The 27931-nt window shown below is 37.0% G+C and overlaps 1 protein-coding gene across 3 annotated transcripts in view; it reads right to left on the reverse strand.

The window, feature by feature from the left end:
- The window catches only part of LOC148045605 (pericentrin-like), an 86438-nt gene that overhangs the window by 3611 nt on the left and 54896 nt on the right, over positions 1-27931 (reverse strand). For 2 of the 3 annotated variants that reach the window (XM_087716700.1, XM_087716698.1), the window contains exons 25-37: positions 27615-27714; positions 26357-26517; positions 25792-25983; positions 24007-24205; positions 23218-23440; positions 20120-20270; positions 17416-18108; positions 13334-13590; positions 12254-12347; positions 8863-9018; positions 4806-5044; positions 4425-4513; positions 1103-1244 (exon numbers count right to left, since the gene is read on the reverse strand). In XM_087716700.1, the coding sequence (XP_087572826.1) occupies positions 1103-1244; positions 4425-4513; positions 4806-5044; positions 8863-9018; positions 12254-12347; positions 13334-13590; positions 17416-18108; positions 20120-20270; positions 23218-23440; positions 24007-24205; positions 25792-25983; positions 26357-26517; positions 27615-27714 (2696 nt within the window). Of the gene's footprint in view, positions 1-1102; positions 1245-4424; positions 4514-4805; positions 5045-6025; positions 6317-8862; positions 9019-12253; positions 12348-13333; positions 13591-17415; positions 18109-20119; positions 20271-23217; positions 23441-24006; positions 24206-25791; positions 25984-26356; positions 26518-27614; positions 27715-27931 lie in introns of those variants that run through there. The other variant, XM_087716701.1, reaches the window with a different exon arrangement.

Genomic DNA, 27931 nt, shown 5'->3' on the forward strand with positions numbered 1-27931 from the left:
AAAGCATACCCAGTTCACCCTCTTTCAAGCAGCTGTTGGCTGCACTAGGCAAGGACGAACAAGGTGGTTTCTTTGTGAGACTTGGGGAAAAACATGGCTTCCTTGGGAAGGACCATGCTATGCTGGACACATCTTGTCAGCAGCAAAATCAAAAAGACAGTGAAAGTCAGCTGGTGCAGCAGAACACAGACAGTAGGTGCCCTGGACAGAAGGTGGTGAGAACAAATGAGGCTGCAGTTCTCCCAATTCAAGGACTTGCTGTGTGGAGAGCAGAGGTGAGCAAAAGTATTCTTTAAGGCTACTTCCAAGAAAGGGAACCTTGTTCTTCTAAATGAACCCCAGGGTTGCTTCTATTTAAAAAGTGCAGTAAACTCAAGCCCTTCTGTTGGAGACAACAGTTTGAAATCTTGTGACTGATTCTGGACCTGGACTGGCTGACAACCCTGCTATGAAATTTGGACTCTTGAACTTTTCCTGATCTCTCTTGTGCCTATTGCTTTGGATTTGAACTCTCTCTCAAGGCAACCTTGCTAGACATTTGGGGAATTGAGTTTGTTTGTGTGTGTTTATGTATGAGATTTGCAACTTGAAAAATTTATTTCCTAGTAAAAATTGCAAACCTTTCTATGTGCTTGTGAGTATGTGGCCTAAGATGAAACAATGGCACTGTTTTCATTGAAGCCATGCTGCTACTTTTCAAATTGCATGACTGAAAGAAATTCTAGAAACTAAAAAAGGAATGTAACCAGTAAGATAGATAATATAGGATAGGACAAAGATGGCTTTATTAAATTCATAGCAATTACAAACATTTAAAGAGAAGACTTGTTTTCCTAGTTAAAGTTTGATATGAAATTTTATTCACATTGTATTTTTATCAACAAGTACTTGAATCATACCATTGAAGCTATGGTATTCATAAATACGGATATAAAACAACAAGTACAAGTAGATAAAGTAATTTTGATATAAATAAACACAAATTTTATTGATCTATAGAGCTGAAAAAGTCTAGTTAAGCATAATATAAATATTTTTATAATATTGTTAGTAAAAATAATTCTGCAGAAGACACATATAGTGAAGTAAGGTGTGCACTAACCTGTTATGTAAATGTTGTAAGGATTTAACTGTGCAGCTTGCAAGTCTCATGAGATTATTTCTGTTGCAGTATTCACCTTCTGGAGCAGCATAACCTGGGAAGGGCTGTGGCTGCTTTTGTACTTCTAAACTAGCTACAGGATCTGTTTTAAGCAATGTAAAAATTTAATCTGAATTGTGAAAATTTCAGGTTATAGCTGTTCCCTCACAAATGAAGAAAAATAAGGATGACTAATACAGTACATTCTATTGTGCAATAAAAAGGTGTGTATAGGTTATGACCATAACAGAGCCTGTCCATTGCAGTCAGAAGAGCTGTTAAGTGCACCACCACATTAACAACTGCCCCATCACTGCTGTCCCTAATGCATTTGTTAAATAAATGCATTAAGTGGAGCATGGGATGCCTTGTGGAGGGAGAGGCCTTGGGAGGCCTAATGCAAACCAAGACCACCTGCTTTGAGCTCCCCAAGGTTTCCCCCCACCCTGTGAGATATATCTCCTTTCTGCCCACAGCGCCATGGGGCTCTTCCATACTCCACCATCACAATTGCACACTTATGTTTTGAGATCTTCAGAGCTCAAGGAGATCAGGGTAGGGAAGAAGGACAGGCTGCTGTGTTGCTGGGCCATGTGACACAATTGAGAAGAAATCCTGTTTTGAAAGGGAAAACCCTTTCATCATCGCTAGTTTTATATATGCTACCACTGAAGAAACTAAAACTGTCTAGGAATGAGAGGAAAATTGGCAGGATTTCTTGTCCTTGCTAGCATTAGCACAGCTAATACTGGGGCAGCTAACACTTTTGCAACTATCAACCATGGTATCCTTTGGCACTCATTTAAGGAATTGGAGGTGGGTAGCACAGTGTTGTGCTTGTTCACCTCCTTTCTCCAGTCCCAGTCAGTGTTAATAGGAAGTGACAGGTCCAGCTCACAGCCCCTTCTTTATGGGGTACCATGGGGCTCTCTCTACTCCTTTTTAAGGAGTAGAGAGCCACTACTCTACTCCTTTTTAAGGAGTAGAGAGCCACCATAAGAGCCACGGTGGCGCAGTGGTTAAATGCAGCACTGCAGGCTACTGCTAGATCAGCAGGTCAGCGGTTCAAATCTCACCGGCTCAGGGTTGACTCAGCCTTCCATCCTTCCGAGGTGGGTAAAATGAGGACCCAGATTGTTGGGGGCAATATGCTGACTCTCTGTAAACCGCTTAGAGAGGCCTGAAAGGCCTATGAAGCGGTATATAAGTCTACTGCTATTGCTATCTACTGCTATTTTAGTATCCACACTGAGCCCTGTGGAATGAAACATGAAACTGCTGAGCGAGATTATCTGCCACCATGGGATGAGCTATCAACAGTTTGCTGATGATACTCAGTTATATATCTCTATCCTGGGACAAGTGAATGATGCAGCAGATGTTATTTTGTGATACCTGGAACAGGAGCAGCTGAAACCTGGAACAGGATGGCAGCTGAACTCTGGTAAGATGGAGTGGCTGTATATTCAGATCCTTGTCTTGGATAAGGTTGCCCTATGCCAGATGGACCTGGTGCGAAACTGGGAAGTCCTCTTGGACTAATGGCTCTTGCTCAAAGAACAGATGGAAGCTTTGGCTAGGGTGGTCTTTGGCCAACTTCATGTTGTGCGCCAGTTACTCCCTTTCCTGGACAGGGAGGCTCTCGGTTTGATCAGTCATGCCCTTGTCACCTCCCATTTGGTATCCTGCAACTACATGAGGCTACCCTTGAAAAGTATCTGTAAGCTTCAACTGGTGCAAAGTGCAGCTCTGTGAGCTATACTACTGGTATAGTATACTACATGCCCAAAGAAAAGCACCTCTACTGTACATCTCTAATGTAACACCTCTACTCCGCGAACTGCATTGGGTACCAGTTTGCTTCTGGATCCAATTCAAGGGATTGGTTATTACCTATAAACCCCTACATGGCTAGAGCCAGGCTACCTATGGAAACTGTTTCGCCCCATCACATCATCCCATCCCACACAATAAAGTAGGGAAGGTATGTTGTGGACATCAGTTAAAGAATTTTGACTGAGTCTAGGAAGAGAGCCTTTTCTGCTGCTGTCCCTATGCGATGGAATATTCATTCTCTGGAGGTAAGGCAGCCCCCACTCTCCTGGCTTTCTGGAAAGGGATTAAAATGTGACTGTGACCTTGTGTGGGGAGCCCAAAGGAGTGCATAGTCATGGGATTGGTTAGCACTATGAGAACCATCTTTTTGCCTTTGTCAACCAACTTTTAACAGGATTCTTTCTGCCTCCTTAAAAATGTATAATCTTAAATTTTTAACTCAAAATTTTAACTAGCATTTTAATTTTTTAATATATTGATTTATATTTTGATGTCTTATTATACAATGCTACTTGCCCAGAGTTCCTCTTTGACGGCAATGGCTGAATGAAATATAAATATAAATAAATAAAGTATTAAAAGTAGTGTATTTATTTCTTTTACTAATTTTATTATGAGGAAGGTGTTTGAAAACCTCTGAATTAAGATATATATTAATTTAGAATGTTTTAATGTAAGAAATAAACAATGGCTTAAGATTTTAATATTGCTAGTTACAATAATTTTTGAGAATATAGCATATATTTGCATACAAATCAGGGGTGGGTTTCAGCCGGTGTTATTGCCGGTTTGCTCGTCATGCACAGTTCAATGGAAATTGTTCTGTGCATGTGCAGAACTAAAAAAAAAGATGGTGGTGACGGTGACTGGGGAACTGGTTCAGGGGCGTGGCCAGCCTGCATTGCTGCTGGTTCTTTGACCCAGGCCGGCATACCATTACCGATTCAGCCGAACCGGTAGGAACCCACCTCTGATACAAATGCTAATTTGTTTATAACAGTCAACTGTTCTTTTTACATTATTCAAATTAATAAAACTGAATTAAAATTGTAATTGGAGCAAATATCCAATTATTTTATCAAAATATCATACAGAAAATAAATATATGTACCTATTTGTTATAGGCAAGTGACAAATTTCCCAAAACAAGATCTTCATATAGATATAATTTTGCTATATAAATACTCCCAACTTAAGGCATCCATTGAATTTATCTATTGCTCTCTAACAAACTCTGTCTCATATCATTTCCAAAAAGTAAGAATATGCTGTTGATAATTACACTTTTTCAATTCCTGCAGCATAATCAAATCTTATTTTGTTTACTCAGAATAAATCAAACAGAAACATATGTATATATCATTACTTTACTTTTCAGTTTACTTAATAGAGATGATTTACTAATAATTACACCAAAGCTATAGGATTCATCATAAAAAACTCTCACATGAATTGCGTCCAAGGCTAGAAGAAATGGCTTCCAGTGGCATTTCTTTCTTATTTACTTTATGCCATTTTCTCACTAGAAACTTTAATCTGTGGAGATAGAAAAAGACAAACATTAATGAACAACTTGAAACAAACACACTATATTTCTATATTAACTATTAATTATCAAGTTTACGTGCTGTCCAACCACAATATTTTGCTTTCTTATACTTGCCTTGTTTAAATAAAGAAGGAAACAATGGATTAAAGCTTTAATGGTTAACCAACCATTTAAATCCCATTAGTTCCATTAGATTTGCAAGAATTTTTATTCACCAACTAGTATCAGGAAATAATTAATGTAAACCCTTTGGGGAAAAAAGTACTAAAGATTATTTACCTTAATATCGCAATGACCACACGAACTGCAGATCTGAACTTGGTAAAAAAATGGCTTCGTGTTTCAGAAACATTCAGATCAGGAGGAGAAGGATAAATGCCCATGCGTGCTATCAGGGACAATGTTGCTTGTTCACATTCTTGAAATCCACCCAAAAGCAGAAGAAGGTATTTTTTCTGATAAACCAGGGCCTTCCTAAAACTCTCAGCTCTCAAATACTTACGATATAGCTTTTGTATCTGAATAAAAATAAAAAAGTAAAATAATAATTCTTATGGGAAGTAAAGAAACTATTCAAAAATACTTCTTGCAAACTGCTTATATTTCCATAATCATTTGTTTCCATCTATGGAAGTTCTTTTATACTGGACAAAGCAAAGAAATTCCATCCCAACGGCTGTTGTTAAGGTACTGCAATTACTAGAACTAATTACAAGGCCTTAACAACAGTCATTGGGACTGGAATTTCCCTTGTTAAGTGAGTCATAAAGCACCAAGTCAGTGATTGCATCAACTGCATCTCTTAGCACTAGCAATCCTTCCACTCCTGATGGCTGTCATTAAGCATAAATTTCAGGATGTTACCTGATGACTTCCTTGGACTTTCTGCTACTCTTCAACAAGTAAAGGATTATTGTTGTTATCTCAGCTTGCAGAGCTTGGATTCATTGAATGACTTTACCAAAAATGTAAATATTGCAGAATATATAACTAAGCTCCATTTCATGCTGAATAAGCTAAATTATTAACGTATCTTAAATAAAAAACTATCTTTAGATAGATTTTACTCCAAAAACATTTTATTAAAATAAACTTGATAAAAATAAAAAAATCCAATTTAAAATTTAAAAAATCCAATATTTTTTTAAAATCTATTTTTATCAATCCTAGGGGAGGGGGATGAGATTAATGGCAGTTGAGATGCAGGCTGAACATGGTGGAGCCAGCTGCTGCCGAGTTGGAAGGGTGCACAAGGGCAAGTGGTTGGCACAGTGCAAGCAAATGAGCCTTTGGGGAATGGTGTGTGTGGTATGGTGTGGCCAGGGCTGGCTGTTTCTGGGTTTGCAAGAATGTAGGAGGGTACGGGGATGTCTAGTGTGAGCAGGACTAGGGAGTGGCTGCTGCCATGAGGTAACTGCTGTTGGAGGCACAAGGTTGTGAGCACGGTGGGCCTAGGGTTGTCTGCTGCGATATGGGGGGAAGCTACATACGTGGTTGCCCTGGAGGGGGAGGGGGGTGCAGCAGTTCCACATGAATATGGAGTGTAAGATCCCCAGAATTCTGAGAGGAAAAAGCTATGGGAGTCTCAGCAATTTACCAGACCAGCCTCCTCCAATCTTTTGGGCAACAGGAATCGTTCCATGGAGAGGTTTTTCCGTGGACTGCCGGGGATGTGGTTTGGGTGCTGTTGTCAACTCTCCGTGTTCACATTCCACACATACCAGGTCTCAGATTACAATAGCTGGGTTGAGATGGGTGTATTTATTGGGTAATGTGATTTATTACACAGACTGAAGGGAAGAAAGGAACAGGGGCAAAGTTCAGAAGCAGATAAAGAAAGCAAAGAAATGGCTGTGAATAAGAATTGCCTAATGAAGAATGCCTAATGAAGCTGTTAATAAAACACTGGTTTTTGTATTACAATATTGGTTCACTTATTATGAATCAGGCATCGCTAAGAAACTTTACAGAAAGCCATTTCTTGCTCTTAAATATCGGGGGTGCCAAGGGGGAACTCAGAAGATCATGGCAAAAGGCCAGCTATCCGGAGAGAGCCCGATTGCAGCTGGAGTGCAGCCTGACATCAGACATCAAAGCCGAGATGGACGGAGCAAGATGAGATAAGTATTCAACCCCTAAAAGCAGCTAAAGCTGAGCCCCCACCCCACCTCTATGCCCAGAAAAAGGAAAAGGCCCTAAGCGAGCTGGGAAGAGTGGAGGAGATTTTGGACTGGAATCAAGCCAGCCCCCCAAAACCCCAAATGGAGGCCCTGGGAAGTTCCATAGAGCAACGGAGGGAGGAATTTGACTGGGTCACCCTCCGTGAAGAAAGGCATGCCAAAAGAGGGGAGGAGCAGTGTATCTTCTTGAGGTGACAAGAAGCACACGGGAATGCAGCCCCCCTTCTCCACCCATTAGAAGGAAGATGAAGATGAAGCCAGTGGCTCTCCCACATAGCAGGCAGGCTGCCCAGGGCAGACAATCTTCTCCCTCCCTCTGAACTAGAACTGAGGAGTAACTTCAGACATATCAAACGCAAGCATACAGAAGCCGGCAGGAGGAGGGAAGGGCACTGCTGATTGAACCATCCCGATTCAGAGGAAAGTTTGATGGGAACTCAGACCAGTTAGCCTTGACTCAGCTGAGATCCACCTGGAAAGCTATGGACATCTCTACTCTACTCATCCCCTAGAGCCATAGTGAATATTATCACAGAGGGACTAGAGGGAGAAGCAAGGGAATGGCTAGCAGCCCTCCACAAGAGGAGAACCCTCCAACTGGAAGGTGTAGATGATTTCCTATGACTGCTAGAGGCCAGATTTGAGGAGATGGAGGAGGACCTGTATGCAGAAGATGAGCTCAGTGACCTAAAGCAGAGGGGCCACCCCATCAAAGAGCACATCCGTGAATTTGGGAGAGTCATTGGAAGGCTACCCCCTTTAGCAGAGCGTCTGTTAGTGTATTTTTTCAGAACAAGTCTGGACCAGCAGATTGCCCAAGTAACTGCCTACCGCAACATCCCAAACTGACTCTCTTAGTGGTTTCGAGTAGCAATAAAAGTTGATGGCGGATTGCACGCTAACATGAGAAAGCCACCGGACATGAAAGAGAGAGGTCACCTCGACCTGAAAACGCCCGGCCGACGGGAACCCACAGCAACACAGTGGGTCCTAAAACCAGCCCCCCCTCAAAGTCCGCTGAAATGCTACAGATGCAGGGGGCTGGGGCACATGGAATCTGCGTGCATGACCCCAACCCCGATGCCGAGGCCAGAGCCACTACCCAGGGCACAACTGGAACGGGGCCAATCGCGTATCCCGGAAGGCCCTCCAGGTTAGGGGAAGCCAAAAGTAAATGTTTCAAGTGATGATGATGTGATATAGGATATTGCAACTGTGGTAAATGCAAGTCAATTACCAAGCACCAGATCACGATCACATGATCACAGAAGTGCTGGGATGCCAGAACTTAAAGAACTAGTTTCATTCAGCACTGTCATAACTTCAAGCAGTTGTTGAACAAATGATCGTTAACCAAGAACTACCTATAGCTTAATGAGTGAAAAATTATTTGCATCGAAGAAGTTGCATTAGACATACAAAATAAGGGCTGGATCTAACAATATCAATTAGCTGAATGTTCTTTTGTTTAAGGAAGTAAACTTACTGTATATCCATGCTTTGTTAATGTTCATAGTTATACAAATTCTGATTAAATGCTAAGAATTAAGCTTTTGTATCATTCTTATACAGAATGAAGTTTAGATTTATTATGGATTTTTTTTCAGTAACTGGGAGTTGAAAAAGTTAACCATCACATCTGAAGAATTTAAAAGGATTAAAACAAAGCGGGTCTGTTTCAATTGTTTTGGGGATCATTTTTCAAAAATATTTTAAAAATCTTCCCTTCTGCCAAATTAATTGTATTTTGGATGGTGGACAACAATCCAATATACTTGGTAGATGATATCCAATCTAGGAATCTAGTGTGGGGAAAAATGGAGCAGCAGCTGATCCCAATTCTTATTTTTTTTCCTTTAGCCAGAACACTCAAAATATTCATGTCATAAACAAAAATTTACTTTGGCTATTTTGTATGTTCCTAATTCTAAAAACTACATGAATCAGACACTATTTATCTTGAGATTTCAGCTATTAAAATAAAACTCCCCTTTCTCTTGCCAAGCAACTAGATCCCAGCCTGCTTTCCTTACCCATTCCCAGACAGACAGTGAACAAAAATAATAGAAAAACTGAAGATGGCATTTAATTTTGTTGTATGAGGTGCAATGGCAATAAAGTAAACTTAACTTAAATATAGTTGCAGTGTTGTTTACCTTTGGGGTAGACATCAGAGTTTGCTTATTTTCTGGCACATTTGTTTTGGTTGCTGCATAGTTTGTTGCTTTCAAACCATTCTGTAAACCACACTTATCCTGATGAATAAATCCTTCTGATTCTTGCATAGAGTGAATTATACTTGTAGGGATAACCTAGATGTAACATTTTAATAATGTGATACAAACTTCATTACAATGAAACTGCTTTAATTCAACAATATAAATATATGTTAAAAAAATTAAATCCACTGTGACAAATCAACCTGCTACTACATTAAAAGAAGACTGGATAACTTTCTGAGGATATCTATTTGCACCTTTAAGTCAGGAGTGACTTCTGGCAACAGTCTGCACTAGATCCTGCAGTTTTCTTGGCAAGTTTTTAGAAGTGATTTACTGGTGGAGAGGATCAAAAAGGTTACGGGAATGTCTTTGGAAAAGTTACAAGTTACTAAAGACAAGATAGAGACCAAACGTGTGACCATACAGTCGGCACAGGTCACACTGCCTTGATGGTTCTTAATTAACTGAATGGTGGGACTTCTCCAAAGAAACAAAATGCTCACTATTTTTAATCTTCCCAAAAATTGTGGAAAAACCTAAATAATTGCTTTGCTGAAATTCAATAGCTTCTTGTTGTTGATTGATGTTGTGGCAATGTATCTTTGATGTTGTGTCTCCATGTCTCTGCTAGGTCTACCTCATGTTCTCCTGTTTTTGTATATGCCTTGTACGATATAGAACCGTGATGGCGAACCTGTGGCACACTTGCCAGAGGTAGCACGCAAAGCCCTCTCTGTGGGCACACGTCTTCACCAGCTGCTCTTCTGGTTTCTGGCATGCATGTTTTTCAGGCCGTTTTCTGGACCAAAAGCAACCCTGAAAAACATCCTGAAAATGCCCTGAAAGAGCCAAAAAAACAGGCCGTTTTTCGGGTCATAAACGGCCTGAAAACAGCCCCCAAACAGCCTGAAAACAGCCTCCAAAATGACCAGGCATTCGCATGCCAGCCAGCTGGTCTTTGGGTTTTCAGTGGTCTGGCACATGCACATATATGTGCACACATTCCAGCTTGGGCACTCAGTGCTGAAAAGGTTCGCCATCACTGGTATAGAATCTCACCAGCACATTTCAAATTTAGATGGAGCAACACTGACTCATTTTTCAATCAGTACTGTGGGAGGCAGAAGTGGAAGAAGTGGGGATCAATATGAGAATGGGAGCACAGCCTCCCAGAAGTTGTTCCTACACTTATTGGACATTACTGTTGAATTTCAGTTATGCAATAAACCACGGGAAGGCCATATCTGATCTACAGAACACGTGCATATTTTCCATCAGAATCTAAATGATTTTAAATGTTAGATTATTTAACATTTTAAATGTTAGATTATTGTGAAGAACAAAATTGGATTACAAACTGCATTCAAAGAATATATAAAGGGAAAAACAAATAGGTAGCCCCCGACTTACAGCCATTTGTTCAGTGACTGCTGATGTTATGATAGTGCTGAACAATTGGTGGTTACAACTAGGCCTAAGTTTTGGCTGTCCCAGCATCTCTGCGATCATGTGGTTATGATCTAGGCCAGGTGTGTCAAACTTGATTTAATTAAGGGCCGCATCAGGGTTGTGTTTGACCTCAGGGTGGGGGTGGCCATGGCCAGCTTGACATAACTTGTGTCAGAGGCACCTGTGATGGCCCAGGCGGGGCTGGGGGAATCCATTGCCTCCAGCAGAAGAAGGCCTCCCTCTCTTCTTTTTCCTTCCCTCTACATTCTCCTTTCTTCTTCCTTCCCCTCTTTCCTTCTTTTTTCTTCCTTGCTCTCTTCCCATCTTCCCTTCTTTTTCTTTGTCTTTCTTCTTTCTCTTTCTCCTTTCCTGTCCCTTCTTGGATGCTCAAATGCAAAAGGGGAAACATTTCTCCTTTTCTTTTGCTTTTAGTTTTGCTAGCTCTCTGCCAGCAAATATGGAGCCGGGGGGAGCTGCATTCACCATTTTTGGCCTGGATGACCTCCTGTGGCCCTCTGCCAGCAAAAACAGAGCCACCAAGGGCTGGTCCTTTGCTGTTTCCAGGGCAGGCCTGCGGGCCAGATCTAAGCACCCTGCAGGCCTGATCCGGCCCATGGGCCTTGAGTTTGAAACCCCTGATCTAGGCGCTTGGTAACTGTCTCACACTTATGAACAGTTGCAATGCCTCATTACCACTTGATCACCCCTTGTGACGTTCTCTTTTGGCTTCTCCAGAAAGTCAATGGGGAAGCCAGTAAGGAATGTTCAAGTTACTGGCCTAAGTGTCTTGCACCTGTGCACCCTCCTCCAGCTCTAGACCGGTGCCAGCCACACACACATCCTTGCGCACCCTTCCCAAGCATTGCTTCTTTGCATCCTTGCACCCCAACCTGATTCTCTCTCTGCCTCCATCACACCATCCCTAAGCTTTCCTTATACACTTGTGCATCCTCCCCATCCTTTGTGATATTTCCCTCACACCCATTGTGAACTCTCTCACCTGGCAGCCATTGCATAGCTACCTGCCAATCTACTTGCAAGTCACCTGGGACTTGCAACTTCCTGGGACTTGCAACTTTTGCGGGCTTCCCAGAAACTAGGTTATGGGATGTTGGGAGGAGGTTGTCCTGTCTAACTGTAGGATTCAGTTAACAGGCAACAAGGACTGCAGGGATAAGTAATGTAGTTGCGCTTTAGAACTGCATTGTTTAGCGACAGAAATTTGTAGGCCAATTGCCACTGTAAGTCAAGAATTTTTATACACACACACAAACATAATTTCCCAGGGAAATATTTTTTTTTTTGGGGGGGGAGAGACGTTTATTATGATTTGTTTATAATAATATAAATATATTAAAATATTATATTATTTTATACACACACACATAAAATAATATAAAATGTTATATAAGAATAGTTAATTTATTTTAGACAATCTACTGTTTTAAAGGACAAGATCATAGTTTTATGCCAAGATACTGAAGCAGAGGTTTCTCAAACCACAAAGCTTTGAAAAATACAGTAGATTGCTACTGTGAGAGTTTTCTTGCCATTTTTAAGATGGATCTAGCCTGCGATACACTGAAATCTGAGCAGAGAATGTCAAATTGTGTTTTGATTTGCCTGTACCTGGTATACTAATTCAAAACTGATGTGATATTTCATAGCTTTATCATTGTGGAGAAAATAGGAAGAGGAAAGTGTGTTGGATATGTTTGCTGCCTTGAGTTTTGTAAAAATAATACAAGCAGGATATAAATAATTAAAATAAAATATTTCTATCCTATTGGAAGACATGAGATATTAGCTGTTTTGTGTAAATTAAAATCTGTAACTAAAGTCTAAATATTTATGAAAAGAAAATGTACTCTCTTACCACAGGTTTGGAAGAAGCCAGTAATTCTTTGATTTCAAGTATATGAAGTAAGGCTGCAACTATCTTGTCATTTGATGCAGACCAATTTACTGTTCTATTAAGGACAAGACAGAAAAAATTAAACTTGGTATATAGTCTTGAGCAACTTAGCTAAAGACAATAAGTTTGTGTAAAAATAATTGCTGTATTTTTTGGAGTATAAGACGCACCAAGATTTTGAAGAGGCAAATTAAAAAAACAAGGTTTTTACACTCTGCAGACCTCCCAAAACCGGCCCATTTTTCGCAAAAACAGGCCCCTTTTTTTTCAAAAAAAAAAAAAAAAAAAAAAAAGGGCATAAATAGCCTTTAGGAGGCTTGTAGAGTGCTCCTGGGGGGGGGGGGGAGCCCAAAAACGAGCAAAAAACAGCCCCTTTTTTATGAAAATGAGCCCATTTTTTGGTAAAAAAAAAAGGCATGCATAGCCTTTAAGAGGCTTATAGAGTGTTGCTGGGGGAGTAATGGCCCATTTTTTTGCTCATTTTGGCCCTCCCCAGCCCCCAGGAGCACTCTATAAGCCTCCTAAAGGCTATGCATGGCCATTTTGGTGAAGCGGCAGGGTTTCAGAGGCAAAAAATGCTGTATTCAGTGTACAAGATGCACCCAGATTTTCAGCCTATTTTTTGAGGGGAAAAGGTGCATCTTATAAAATACGGTAACTAATCTTACATAGAACTTTGCAGTCATATGAAATTAATATTCACCAGCCAACCTCAAAAATAATTTTGGCCAGGAGACAATTGCTGCTACTCGGAATCTTCCTACAGCCTAAAATATGGAAAGCAGTTAAAATTCAGTACAGAAAGCAGAGTTATATGTATCATTAAATTAAAGCTTTCTGATTAAGTATCGCTAATCTAAATTAATATCATATATTGCCATTAACATTTTTCCCAGGGATAAATGGGATATTTCTTGAAAGATATACACAGCATGTCCAATTGTTAGAATGGATGAGTTCCCCCTTATTTCTCCAATTTCTAGAAGATGTTGGTGTAAAACAAAGAAACAAAACAAAGATAATTCTTAAAAGAATACTCACTTGTCTATAGTTTTATATATGAACTCAGAAAGATATGCAGCAACAAGAACCAGCTGTTCTCTGATGTTTTCCAATATCTGTTGTTCAACATGCAATCTTACAGTATCAGTTGTAAAAGTTAAGTTAGTATAATTATTTTTTGATGGAAATTGGTTATATCTTTTTAGTAGTTTTTCTTGATTCTTCAGATCTTCTAGCATTTGTTGCAATTCCTTGAATCTCACAGAGTTATGCAAATATTGTAATGTGGACTCAGTCTATTGGAATAAAAAATACAGTAATTTGTATTATATCAAATAATGCATATGCATAATATTCATAAACAGAGGGAACTTATCAGTGTTATTAATTTTTAATTGACAAAAATATTATTTGAAATATACCTCAACATCCGAGTATCCTCAGATTTTTTTAAATTGCATTAATCCTTCTGCAGTCTTATACAGAGAAACCACAGAACCTTTTGGGGTACAAGAGGCACTTTGTGGTAGTTGTGCTAAGAGAATTAAGGACTGAGTATGCCAAGCTGGTATTATATCACAGGGACAACCAGAATATGACGAATAGGTTGCTGAGGCTGCAAAATGTGGTATCTATCACTCTGAATGATAATTCAAAAAAGATTTCAAAGGCTACAAGGTATTGGGCAAAAAAAATGGGAATATAAATATTTTTTGGTAATCTTTCCACTTACCATAAAACCCTTTCACGTGTTGTAAGAGGAACAGGACTCTAGAAGTCAACAATTAGCTATATAGATTGTGCTGCTATCTTTGAGTTACTTGATCATGGATCTTTTACACAAAGAACTCATTAAAAAAGATGGGAAGTATGTGCTCAGCAGGTATCACACCATTCTCATCAAGAAAGCATTGAATTGAAGAAAAGGGTGAAGGACAGTGAAAGCCCAGAATTGAATGTATCAGTAAGGACTGAGACCAACTGTCAGGTGCAAAAGATCAGGTCCACACTTGACGGGCCAATTAAACTGATTTATTGCTACTCGTGTTTACGCATAGAAATATTCTCAACTGATATTTAAGACATGCTTGGATTTAGATATTGGTAAATAGAATTCAAGGAAGGTTGGACTTAGTTCACTTGTGATTACCTAGCGATTTTAGGCTGATCCCTTTTTTAACTGCACCCCCAGGTTTTGCCACTACTTACACCAACAATGCAGGAGACAACAGAAAATCAAAGGAGTAGTAGGTTACGTAGAGATTGAAAGAAATTATAGAAGTGGAATCAATAGGAGTCATTATTTTAAACATGATATTATAGTGAGTTTACTCGATTACTTTAGACAGGAATAATAAATGGAAGAAATCCAGATGGGAAGAGCCGAAGTCGCAACGACACGATGTGCGATCTCAATGCTCTGAGATTGCAGCTGACACTTTTGTCTCTGAGTGGTCCAAACGGACCTAAACTGTCCCATAGAGACGGTGAACAGGAAGAATACATCTTCCTGATCACAGGGACATCGCAAAGTCCCTGATTGATCCAAGAGAAGTTCTTCAAGCTGGTGACAAAAAATCCAGCCAAATGGCTGATGAGGTCGGGGTGGTTCCAAAACAGAAGGATACGTAACGAGAAAGTGTTTTAAGCTGGTGAGGAATTTTTACTGTTTTAAAAATTACTGCCTATAAAAAAACCTTAAAATTAATTTAAATTGAACAGAAGAAATAAGCGGCGGAATTAAATTTGGACTGGTTTTGAACAGTGGGTTATCTTATTTTTTAAATGCTATCTTTACAGATGGAATTTATGCAAACGTTTTAAAATGAACGGATTAAGTGTCCTTCTTCTATTTTTTTTTCTTTCAGTATTCTCCGTAATCTATGGACTAAAACTTTCCTCTTTCATTACTGTGGGTGTTTTTCTAACTCATTTAAGAATCGGACCTTTTTTTAAAATTTGAAATACAAAAAGATACAAAAAGAAACAAAGAAGTGGTAACATTCTAACATTGTAACACTGCTACTCGGAAGCTAGATGTTTGTGTATTGGAAATGAAATACTTCTTTCACTGATTATCCTGGCTTGGCACTTCAAGGACTCACAGTTTGTTTATATAGAGTAATAATAATAAGAAGAAAAACACAGAGACTGTTCCTTTGAAATAGATTCTTAATCAGAGAAAGGTGAAATGTTATTGTGATGCTTAATTCTGCTAAAACCTTCTAAGCTACAGTAGTAGTGTTTGTCAGCTGGAAATCATCGCGCAATTTCTACACCAGAAAGAAGTTTTAAATCTGCAAAAGATATTCTCAGAAATACAGAAATTATCAAATACAAATGAGAGGATAGAGAAGAAGTTGATTACTTAGTGATTCTAACAGTAAAATATGATGGAGAAGTTGAAGATGTTCATCAAATGGAAAAAGTAGCAGTTAAAATCCAAAAAATCGAAGAGGAAAATGAATATAAAGAAATTAAAAATGCTGATACTTATGGTGATTGGTTTGTTTCTGAAAATGGAAAGAGTGGAATACTGAAAGAGGAATTAAATGGAGGGGAAACTTACCCCAGATGGGAAGATACAGAAGAGGAAAAAATAAAAGAATTTATGGACTTAAAGAGAGAAACCTTATTAGCAATAGTTTTGATAACACCACCGACAATCAAAGATAAGCAGATTAAGGAAACAGAAGAAGGGCATCAAAATTACATGAGAGATCTTATAAGCAAAGAATTGCTAAGAGGAGTTCATACAAAGCTGATTAAAGATATGATTAGAGGACTGATGCCACAAATGGCAGAAGATGTGACATGGTTTTGTTATTGGAAAGATACTGATTGATAGATGGAAGAGTATTAATTTAAAACTAGCTAAACTTAGCGAAATTTAGTGATAATAGATATAGTTAAATAAATAATTGATAATGATAATAATGTATACAATGTGTAGTGTTATGATAAGTAATAACTGAATATGAATATTGAATGGCACCCATGAAAGGAAGATTAGAAAATCTTTTGGATCATATATAAAGGTTAATAATAATAATAATAAAAAAAGAATTAAGTTAGATTCAGTTAAGTCTTGATTACTAGGGGGAAAATTATATGATGCAGGCTATAGTCAAATAAAGGAGGGATGATAATAACATACATATATATATATATATATATATATATATGTATGTATGTATGTATGTATGTATGTATGCATGCATGCATGCATGCATGCATGCACGTACGTACGTACAATATAAGGAAATGAGATGTAAATTGTAAACAATGATTTGGAAAGAAGGATAGAAAACTTTGTTATTAAATATTATGGATGTTTAACTAGAATAGGATATAAGGATTTAGGGTCATTGGAGGATTTTAGAAATAGTAAATGAAATGCCAGTATGTGGTTATGTATTAAATCTTGGTATATTTTATAATGAAGGACGTTTAAACAACTATAGTCAAATGAAAATGGAGGTATGATGACGGTAACATATAAATATCTGAGCTAAAATACTTGAGTTAATATGAATTATGCTTGATGACTGTGGAAGAGATACACGAAAGTCTTTTGTAACCAACTGATACACTTTCTACAGTATGTAAAAAAGGAAGATTTTATGTGTTGTTTGTTTTGAAAATTAAAAATAAAAACTTTAATAATAATAAAAAATAGAAGAAATTCTTCTGTGCCACACTGAAAACTTGACAATGGGATATTTTAATTAATGTGATATCTACAGGAAATCTTACAATTATAGTCATCTCTTGCTGATAAACTCTTTCGCAGAAAGTGGAAGGAACAAAGGGAGAGGGTTCTATTTTGGACTCACCATTTTTAATTTTATGTATGTGCATATGTATAAAATACATTTTGTTGTTTATAAAAATAATAAAAGTAGGACTCAATTCAACTCAAAACAAATCAATTAATCAATCAATTAATGTTCTTTACTCAAAGGCTTCAAACATAGCAATCTGTCCAAACCTTTCGGCAGCCCTTGAACGGATGATCTATAGGCTGGACCCCAAAATTACAGCTCCGTGTAGATTCTTTTATATGCAAAATGTATTATACTACTAAGGCAACCCCCCCCCCCCAAATAGGATATTCTTACTTGATTTTCTTGAGCTTCTAGAAGTGCCCTTAGACAGTGACATTCAGTTTGTTGCTCCTGTGCCATTTTTCTTTCTCCTTGTACTGTCCTGATCTCTTGATCTCTCATTGATTTGACAGCAGACTGCAATTGTTTCCACCCCGTTTTTGTTTCTACTTCTTTCTCTCTTTGTATCTCCAAAGTATGAACAACATCTTGTTTTTTATTTTGCATCATTGATCCTGTAACTTGAATAGTGTTTTGGAGAGCTGCTTCTTGTTGAAAGTCTTTACAATGCAGATGCATTTCTTCCATGTGTTTCTTTGAATCAAATATCTGCTGCTGTGATTTCTCAATTATAGCCAAAAGTTTCATAGAATTGGACTTTTCTAAATGCAATTGTTCTTGCAATTCCTGCAATGAATCTTTATGTTTACAAGATCCACATTCATTTAATCTCATAGTCAGTTGTTCTGTCAAAACACGTTCATGGTTCAAGGCAGTTAACATGTCTGCATTTTGTTTTTTCTCAATATCTAAATTTTTCTGCAGTTCCAACAGTTTATTCTGATCCTTGGATAATAAAGCCTCGCACCGAGAATGTTCAATTTGGAGTTCTTTATGGAGATTACTGTTTGCTGACTGTTCATGCTCTAAAGCCACAGTTAATTGATTGTTCTGAATACACTGTAACTCCAAGGCAGCTTGCAACTCCTGTACAACACAAAGATATATTTACATTAATTACACTAAAATTCAAACTTGAATATGTATGAAGTCTAATACTGTTGTCAGTGCAATTTCATGGAAATTAAGATTTGAGTCCAAACAGCTCAAAGAAAAACAGACAGAAGTATAGTCTTTAAGAAATGCAAAGAAACAATTTCGCCAGTGAAAGAAAGTCTACCCTTTGTAGCTATGTTTTCAGCTATGTGCTACACCCTCCCGAAGATAAATTGATTTATAAAACAGCAGCATACAATCAGGGAATGGGTCTGTCCTAACAAGCACTTACCCCAAAAAATATCTTAAAAAATTAAGTAAATTAATGAGACATGAATAGTAAATATATTTTTATCATTTCAATTGATGTTGAAAGAGTGAACCTATTTGAAGTGCTTTAGTTGATTGAAGCTTGCCAAACTAGCCATTTATAGCTATACAAATCTAAAGTGTGCTTTTGCTGGTTAACTGAAAGTAATTTGATGATCTAAATTTTAAAATATTTTGGAGGTGGATTTACTGCTATTAAGCTTTTCTTTATAACTATTGGGAATTTGGACTGAATCTGTCAGGACATAAACATTGTGCAATATCCAGTAGATCTAACCTTCAATTCAGAGGTAATGAATTTGTTAAAATCCTCAGAGAAGATTTTAACTGGTGAGCAGTGTATCTTATCAAACTTGAAAATATTTTGAATTTTCACATTTGATTTCTGTCTTATTTTTCAGCATCTTTGATCATGTCATGGCTGCCATTCTGCTAAGCTACGCATTGCAAGCTGGCAGCCTGACATCAGTAACAGGGGAAGGGAGCAGTGGGGGTAGGGATGCAGGGAGGGAACCAGGAGGAATCGAAATCAAGCCGTAGTGTCCTGAGAGAAGCCAATGCGTGAAGACAGGGACTGTTTCCCAAATAATTTGTTGACACCTAATTGGATAATGACTGATAACATAACCAGGGATTGGCCAGGAGCAAGGGAAAGTTAACTGTATCTTTTGTACACAAAAATCTCAGATCCAGCTTTACCTTTTCTGTAACTACTTTGGCTTTACTAAAGTACACTTTTGCCTAATCGTGGACTAGGAGTTTTTCTTTCCTAATTGATCAGGTTGGGACTGCTGACAGACATTTTTGACAAATTCTAGTCATAGACTGAATTGTTCCCATGACTATCTACCCCAGATTTATTACATGTATCAAGAAATACAATAAAATAGGAGATACAAAAATAAATGCCATCTCTACATATTGAGGTGTCAGGTATTGACATAAATTTTATATACATTTATATTTATTATAAAAAAAACTAGGGCAAATTCTCTATTGTTTGTGGAAAAATGAAATTGCTATACTGAATTGGTTATAACTGTCTTTTCATTGACACATATCTTTCTTTACTGTAAAATTGAATATTAGGTGATCTTTGCAAGATAACTATTGAAAGGAGTCCTTTAAGTATTTGAGTTTTATTTTTCCTAAGTAACTGACCTGGCAAGTTTGTACCTTAGTATATTTGGAGGCAAATAAATAAAACAATTGGATGATTTTATCCTCTTTTATATTTAAGAAGTATTAACAACACTACATGGAACTGAGCTAACTAAAAATGAATGCAGATTGGACTTTGATATATTCATGGTTAAATTAATTTCAACTTGACATTTTACCTAGTATTATTTGCTTGTCCAAAACTGTGCTATAGAAACAAGTGGTTAACTGACTGGCCTAAATGAATGCTTATTGAGTTAGAGAACCTAAAACACTTCCATACATCATGTACCAATTTCTTTGATTTGGATACAGGACTAACATTTAATCTAACTACAGTATTCCTTTATTTTTCAAACACGGCATTTAAAATTATTCCATAAATTAATTTATGTTTATTTAGATTTGTTCTGAACACAATGAATGCTTAATTTTCTTGGAGCAGGATTTGAAGACAAGAATATAAAAACAGTGTAACAATAGCAGTTATCATTTTCATGAGATCTTTTACCTCTATAACTTTTGATTTTTCATCCTCTTTTATTTTATGCTGTTTTTGCTGTTCATCCAACTTAATCTGTAATTCTTTGTTTTTAAGATATTCCCTCTGTAAATTCTCAAGTGCTGCTGTAATACTTCTCTCTTTATTTTCCAATGCAGAACTATGACATAGCATTTAAAAATATTATTTATAAAAATTGTTACATTAACTATTGTTTTTCAGCAAATTAGATCTTTAATGACTGAACAAAAATAAAATCAATATATTTTTCACATTATAGATATTAATCACAGTGGTAAAAATAAATCAAATACTTTTTGTGAATCTTTTCATCCTGGTAACAAATACAGAATATAAAACGATTTCTCTATTTGTGTACACACAGGTGAAAACGTAAACTAGGAATGGTATATATCATTACTAAATTAGGGCTATGCGAAAAGGACAACTAAAATAAGAAATCATAACAATAATGAAGCTAATTACCACAATAAAATTAACAAAAATGCTTCTTTATGCAGGAAGCAGGCATTTTATTAGCAAAGTTGTAAACAGCCAAAGAGAATTTGAGCATCTATAAATTAGAATCTCAGAAGTGAGCCTTTATACTATACAGTAGGGATTGATGCTATATACTCTAAAATGATCTGTGAATTGGTGTGGACTACTCCTTTCTGGTCAAATTCCCATGAATAGAATGAATTATTCCATGAGTGAGATAATCCTACTGAAGGGCCCATAAAAATCCTACATTTTCCTTTTTTCTTATGCAAATTTGAAGAACAAATATACATAACCCTATGCCAGAAATATAGTATGTTACTGGGAGGGCTTTCCACATGCAATTTACTTTGGAGTAACTTATACATATGATAAATAAGAACATGCTGCACACACAATCAAACTAATATTTGTATGAATGAACATTCAAACACAACAGTGTACATCTTCTCCTGATGCATTTATATATTGCTGATATGTAGGCTGACATTCTCCCCATTTTTCTTCCTTTTCCACTCCAGGATATACCTCCCTTTTTTCCCCTTCTCTACCCTCTTCTATACACAAGGGAGATTTCCTAGTTCTCCTGCTCCTTCCCAGAGAAGGTGGTTATTGAAGTCTTTCCAAAAGTCCATATTGGTGTGTCCTTCACCTGAAAAGGGAGGAAACAAACCTCTGGATCAAAGCACCACCCAAAAGCTCCTTCTCCCACTTGGCACTTTGTTTTCCAGTTGAGTCTATTGGGAATGGTGGCTGATTCCAGACTGTTCCTGTATGGAATTGTGATATTTTGCATGGTTGTGCAAAGCACTTGAAAGGCTAGGAGTAAAGATAGGAGTGAATCTCCTTTCTCATTGTGCCTTTCTACTGTTTTTCTCTTATCCTTTCTTGGCTTGCCTGTTAACAGACCCTAAGGTGTCACACTGATCCCACATAAACAAATGAATATGAGTACTGATAAGGTGCCAAGTCAGGGGATGTACCACAGGGGTGGGTTCCGGCAGAAACTACTGCTGGTTCGCTCAGGGACGCGCTCTGCATGCATGCTTGATGTACATATCTGCAATGCAACTAAAATTGCTCTGTGCATGCACAGAAACAAAAAACATGATGGCGGCACCTATGGCGCTGCTGGGAGAACCGGTTCGGGGGTGTGGCAGGCCTGGGTCACTGCCGGTTCCAGCGACCCAGGCCACCAAGCTACTACCAGTTCATCCGAACCTGTCCAAACCGGTAGAAACCCACCACTGATGTATCACATCCCTCCCCACATCAACCATTGTTTACTGTGGTTTGGTCACCCATGGGTAAGATTCAAATAGCTGAGCAGTGGCACTATTAATGCCTCTGCTGCATTTCTAATACAATAGAACTAATAAAACTAAGGAGAAATTCCCTGACAGTCAGAACAATTAACCAGTATAATGGCTTGCCTTCAGAAGTTGTGGGTGCTCCATCACAGGAGGCTTTTAAGAAGAAACAGTCATTTGTCTGAAATGAAACAGGGTCTCCTACTTGAGCAGGGAATTGGACTAGAAGATCTCTAAGGTCCCTTCCAACTCTATTATTCTGTTCTGTTTTGTTATTCTGTTCTGTTATTCTTAGAAGGCAGCTTCCCCACACCACAGAGCACATGTCTGAAGATACATAGGTTCCAGAGACAGTGGTTCTCAGTCAACTGAGGTTGCAGTTGCAATATAAATCCAGGCTGACATTGGCTCACCACCATCTCTGCTTGCAAAATAGCTGCCAAGCTATACTACAGAAAGGGAAGAGGACATGAAACCTCATTTACCCCACTTCCTTAGGGCTTGCAAATGCCCTCCCGGCCTCCATTTTTGCAAGCAAAGTGCTTCAGGAGGCCTTTGCTGACGAAAATGGAGGTTCGGCAGGATGCATGCACCCCTCTTGGCCTCCACTCTCACTGGCAAAGGCTTTTTGCAAAATCAACTAGAGCCTATAGGAACACAGTCTTTCTTCCCAGTAGGCCTCGGCAAACCTTTGCTCAAGGCGAAACCATTGCAAAGAGGCTGCACAGGAGACAGCTCCATTCATCATCAAGATCTACTAAGGTAAGTGACCCGGTCAGGCAGGATGGGTGGAGGGAGGAAGCATGAGATATCTCAGTGGGGCAAGAGATATCCCAATGGGACCTTGGGTAGTTAGAAGTACTAGCTCCCGCCATGGCCTTCCCCTAAGCCTTCCCCTACCCTGAGATACCTTGTGCATTTTCGCCCATGTGGGCGAAAGCATGGAGTGATCACCTTTAAGTTACATGATTCATTCTTACGAATCCTAGGGGTTACAAATGTAATTGGCAGGCTCCATTACATTCATAAGTTGAGAACTACCTGTATATAGGAATAAAAAAGAAAGATAAGACTTAAGAGAATCCTAGTGACCCTGATTGCAGAGTTCTTTGGCAGAAGTCCCTTTTGCAGACAAACTGGCTACAACTCCCATGCCTAAACTTTGCCTATGATCCCGCTCTCCAGGAGACTGCAAACTTCTTGTTTAAAAATCCTTGTGGAAGAAAAGAGACAGATTTCATAATATAGCAATGAATTAACAAAAATGTAAGGCAGAATCCATTTGAAAATCTTTACCTGTATTTAATTACTTCATTTTGGTTTTTTTGTAAAGATTTTTCTAATCTCTCATTTGTTTGTTTGCTCTCACAAAGATCTGATTTCAAATTCAATATTGCAGTATGTTCCTGTTTCAGCAATTCGTGCATTTCAGAAGCTTTCTCTTGTTCATGTTTTAGGGAAGCCTGTAAGTCATTTGCAATGGATTGTTGTTGCTGAAGTTTGTATTCCAGAAGTTCAACTGAGAATAAATTTAAACATTGCAAAATGTAAATACATAAATCTATTTCTAAGCTTTGTATATTTTCCCCAAATATATTTTCCCAATATAGTCTCTTTACCATTTTTTAAAATAAAGTTTCAATTTAGATGGAAGGCCAATAAGGATAATACAATAGTGCTCACCACACTTCATTTAGTGACCATTTAAAATTAAAGTGACACTGAAAAAAGTAACTTATGACATTTTTTCACACTTACAACCATTGCAGCATTCCCTTAGTCACGTGATCAAAATTCAGACACTAACCAAACTCATTTTGATTGTTGCAATATCCTGGATCATGTGATCACATTTTGCAACCTACTGATAAGTGAAGTTAATGGAGACACCAGATTCACTTAATAATTGTGTTACTAACTTAACAACTGCAATGTATGACAAGAATTGTCATAAAACAGTGCAAAACCCACTTAACAACTGTCTTGCTTAGCAACAGAAAGTTTAGGCTCAATTGTGCTTGTAAATTGATTTTTATGTTTAATATTTATTTATTAAAATGAACAATGAGAAGAAAACTACATTACCCTGTCTTTGAAGCTGTTGTTCTTGCTTTTTCCCATGATTCTCTGTATTTGTAAGTGTTTCTTGGAGTTCCTGTAACTTCTCTTGGCTTTGAAGTTGTGTAAGTCTCAATTGAACTTCAAGATCCTGCATATCAGACAGCAAGCTGTTCCTATCTGAGGATGAAAGATGTTCCATGACTCTCTTTGGTTGCTGCTCCTCCTGAAAAGAAAGTTCATTTCATACACTGAAACAATATATGGCAATTTTTAAAAGCTGTAAATTCACATGCCTATTTTTATAGCACAGAATTTAAAACTAATTCAAACTATGAATTACATATCATTTTCATTTTTAGGCTATTTGAATTTATATGTAAGGTTTTTTTCTGATTCCTTAGGGAAAAAATAAAACATTTAATGTGAATTGTTTATATTGGCACTGTTTTTGATTTGCATCTGTACATGCATGCATATTTCAGTGAACCACATATATGCATAAATAGTAATTTGAGACAAGTAATATATAATTGTTCTGTTCCTAATATGATGTGATTTCCAGACTAATTTTTTTTAGAAATAAAACACTGGAAAAAAATAGCAATACACAGCCATTTGCTTCTGTAATATTAGTGAATAGAATGTGGCAGTTGAAAATTATCATTTTACTTTACTGTTGCAGGCAAAAGTTTAGACATTTAGTCTAAATGTATGTTTCAATTCATCCTTAAAAAAATGGAACTTGGTACAACCTATTCATTATACAAAGTTAATATTGAAATTTCTTTGCAAATTGTAATGTATTTACTAGTTATGTTTTATAGATTCAGAATAGGAAAATAGTGAACATGACAGATGCAAGATACTGATTTCAATCAGTACTTTTTATCACATCCTTATTCCAAATATTTCCCATAGCCAGCTTTCTATAAGTGTTTTTAGATTGTTTCCCCATTCTTCTTTGCAAAACGCTTACTTGAGAAATATTCTTAAAGTCTCCTTTGTGCTGCATGTTTGAGACTTCCTTACAATAATATTCCTTCCAATAATATTCAAATCTGGTGACGATAAACATCATACCAACCTTTATCTTTCTTTCTTGTGAGTACTTCATAATTGCTGACTTTAAGGTGTGCTTCAGATTGTTGTCCTGCTGAAAAACCATCCTTTTTCAACTTTATTTCCTTCATTGTTTGTGGGCCATAACCCTAATCCTTGGTATTTAACTGAATTCATTCTTCCTTCCATTGCATAGTATTTCCTGTGCCATACCACTGCCATGCCACTGCTACAGCAACTCCATGCTCAATGGTTGGCAAAGTGTACTGGAGGAACAGTTCAGTTTTTCTCAATCCAAAGCAACTTGTTCAGAAAACATCCAGATTTATCAAGATTTTTGTATGGTTTAAATAATGACTTATGAAAAGGTTGGAGAAATAATTTATTTATGACAACTTGCCCATGCAGATCATAATTGTTTAATCCCAAATGGGATTAACTACTCCAGTGAGAGCTAAATTTCCAAGAGGTCATTAGTGGTTTGTTATATCCTGTCAATCTGACCAGTTTTCAGGCAATTATAGCATTTTTTTTCTTTAGTTCTAGAATTTGCTTTTCTATGCAGACCTATATTGATACATGATGACATCCTAGGTTCTTCGGAAGAACTTGATGCATATGAAAGCAAACACTAGTTAAAGAACTGGCAATTGTAATTTTCACATCATTTTGTATGTAATAATTACATATTAATTTTACACATTAATAATTACAGTGACTGTAAACAAAATTTTTATAATATCTTTGTACCTTGTTCTCTTTATTAGATTGTTTGAGATTGTTCTTCAGTGATTGTATTATATCAACCAATATTAGTCTCTCTCTTTGCCAACCCTCCACTGATGGACCTTGTTGAATCTTATCACCATCATCAAGAGGTAGTGATTTTTCTGATAGAACAAGCATTTTGTAACTCTCATCATATACCATCTTCAGCACAGTCTGAAAAGGAATTAAATGTTACTTTATGAGTACAAAAGGTCAACACTTAACAAAGCATTTACCATTTGAAAGTTTTACTTTCTGCTATGTTGCAATTTATAAATTAAGATTCCTACAGGCTGTGCCATTGAAGGAGATCCTTAATTATTATTATTATTCATCTCCATGTCAAGGCTTTTGTGATGGAGGAAGCATAAATTTAAATTCCAGTAACAGTTGCTGTTTTTATGTTCAGAAAAACACTAAAAGAAGACAGAGTAAATGGAAAAATTTTCTTAAAATCCTGCCTTCTGTTGAAATCAATAAATACCTTATTTAAAATATTGCTATTTCATATAGATAGTAGCTCACCCATTTATTTATAAGACATTACCTTCAATTGTTGTGACATCATTTCTGTTTCTTGTAAAGTTGGTGCAGTGACATCTGGAGTCATTCCAAAACACTGCAGAGGAGCCATGACATTGCTGTTTTGGCATACCTTATTTTTTGGCTCTGCCTGATTAAGCTGAAGTATCAAATCTAAACTAGTATCTGAAAAAGAATATTAAATACGTTATTAAAATAGAGCAAATTGTGCAAATGAATCAGTAGTTGTCTAACAATCTGAATTTCATTTAAATTGTGTAACTAGCCATGTTTATCTCCTTTATACAGTGTTAACTCACCCTCTTTTATAAAGGGGTGAGTTTATTGCACTAGGAATAGCATGGATTTGGAGTTTCAGAAAAATGTTCGGCTATTTGCTGGCTCTGTGTTCACTTTCACTTATAACAGTAGATTTATGAGGAAATTCTTTAATGTTAAAGATAATAATATTGTGTTAAATTAGGTCCTTAAATTAGGAATCTGATAATGAGGAATTATAATTATGCCAGGCCTGGAGTGTTACTAAAAGAATTATTTTGAAAAACTGGAAAAATTGCATAAATTTTCTAAATTAAGAAGTGGATTCAAGAGATAAGTAATTTATCTGTTTTTGAAAAAGCAATTTTATCTACTAATCAAAATATAATGCAATATGTTTCCATTTGGCAAAGATTTCATATTTTACAGTATATTATCAGTTATTCTTTTATTTAGAAACATTTAAATAATATTTAACATTTCATTGATATGGGATATCTATAAATGGATTCCTTCCCCTTCCTCCGTTGTTTTTTATTACTTTTATGTTATTTTTTCCATTTTGTATTTTTGAAGCAACTTGTTAAAATAATATTAATTAAAATAATAAAGTATATAGTGCAACAAAAGGCAAAATGTTTATTGTTCTCTGTGAGGGCTAAAGTGCACCAAATGGTAGCATGATTTTCTAATGCTTGTAGTTTGCTGTTAGCTTTTTGTATTTAATTTCTATTCAAATGACTTCCTGATCTGGTGCTCTCTAGTACACTTTATTTCATCTCCCATATAGCCAAGTCCTTGCCCATGCTAACTAAAGATTATGGGTACTGAAATGCATCTTTCCCAGGTAGAAGATCATTGGAGGGGGGGGGGAGACCTTCTAACTTAGCTACTTTATTTACAGCTTCTGTTCTTTTAAATTATTCCATATCTTTGTTTAGCCCAAAATATTGTCATAGAATGTTCCCAAGCTAATTCTAGGAAATATGTATCCATGAACTCACTGCTTCCATATTCAGTGCTTGCATGATGAAGTCTGGACATTGTCACTTTCAGACCATCTTGTAACTCAGGTGGTATCAGAGAGATTTCAGTGTTGTTTATCTATCAGATATCATACAGAAAAATGGAATGAATTCCTAGATATGTTAAAGATTGATCTACAACCACTCTTGCTTTTATTTATTTAATAACCCATGTTTATGTTCTATTTCCATCCTTTTGTTCTAAAAATAGACTTAAATGGACTAATGTTACAAACAAAAAATTACAAATTAACATCAAAACTAAATCAACACAATTATAAATATAACTAATAGTA

Source organism: Thamnophis sirtalis, unplaced genomic scaffold (genome assembly GCF_051295495.1).
Source record: "Thamnophis sirtalis isolate CommonGarterSnake01/CBP01778 unplaced genomic scaffold, rThaSir2_p1.2 scaffold_5, whole genome shotgun sequence".
Lineage (NCBI taxonomy): Eukaryota > Metazoa > Chordata > Lepidosauria > Squamata > Natricidae > Thamnophis > Thamnophis sirtalis.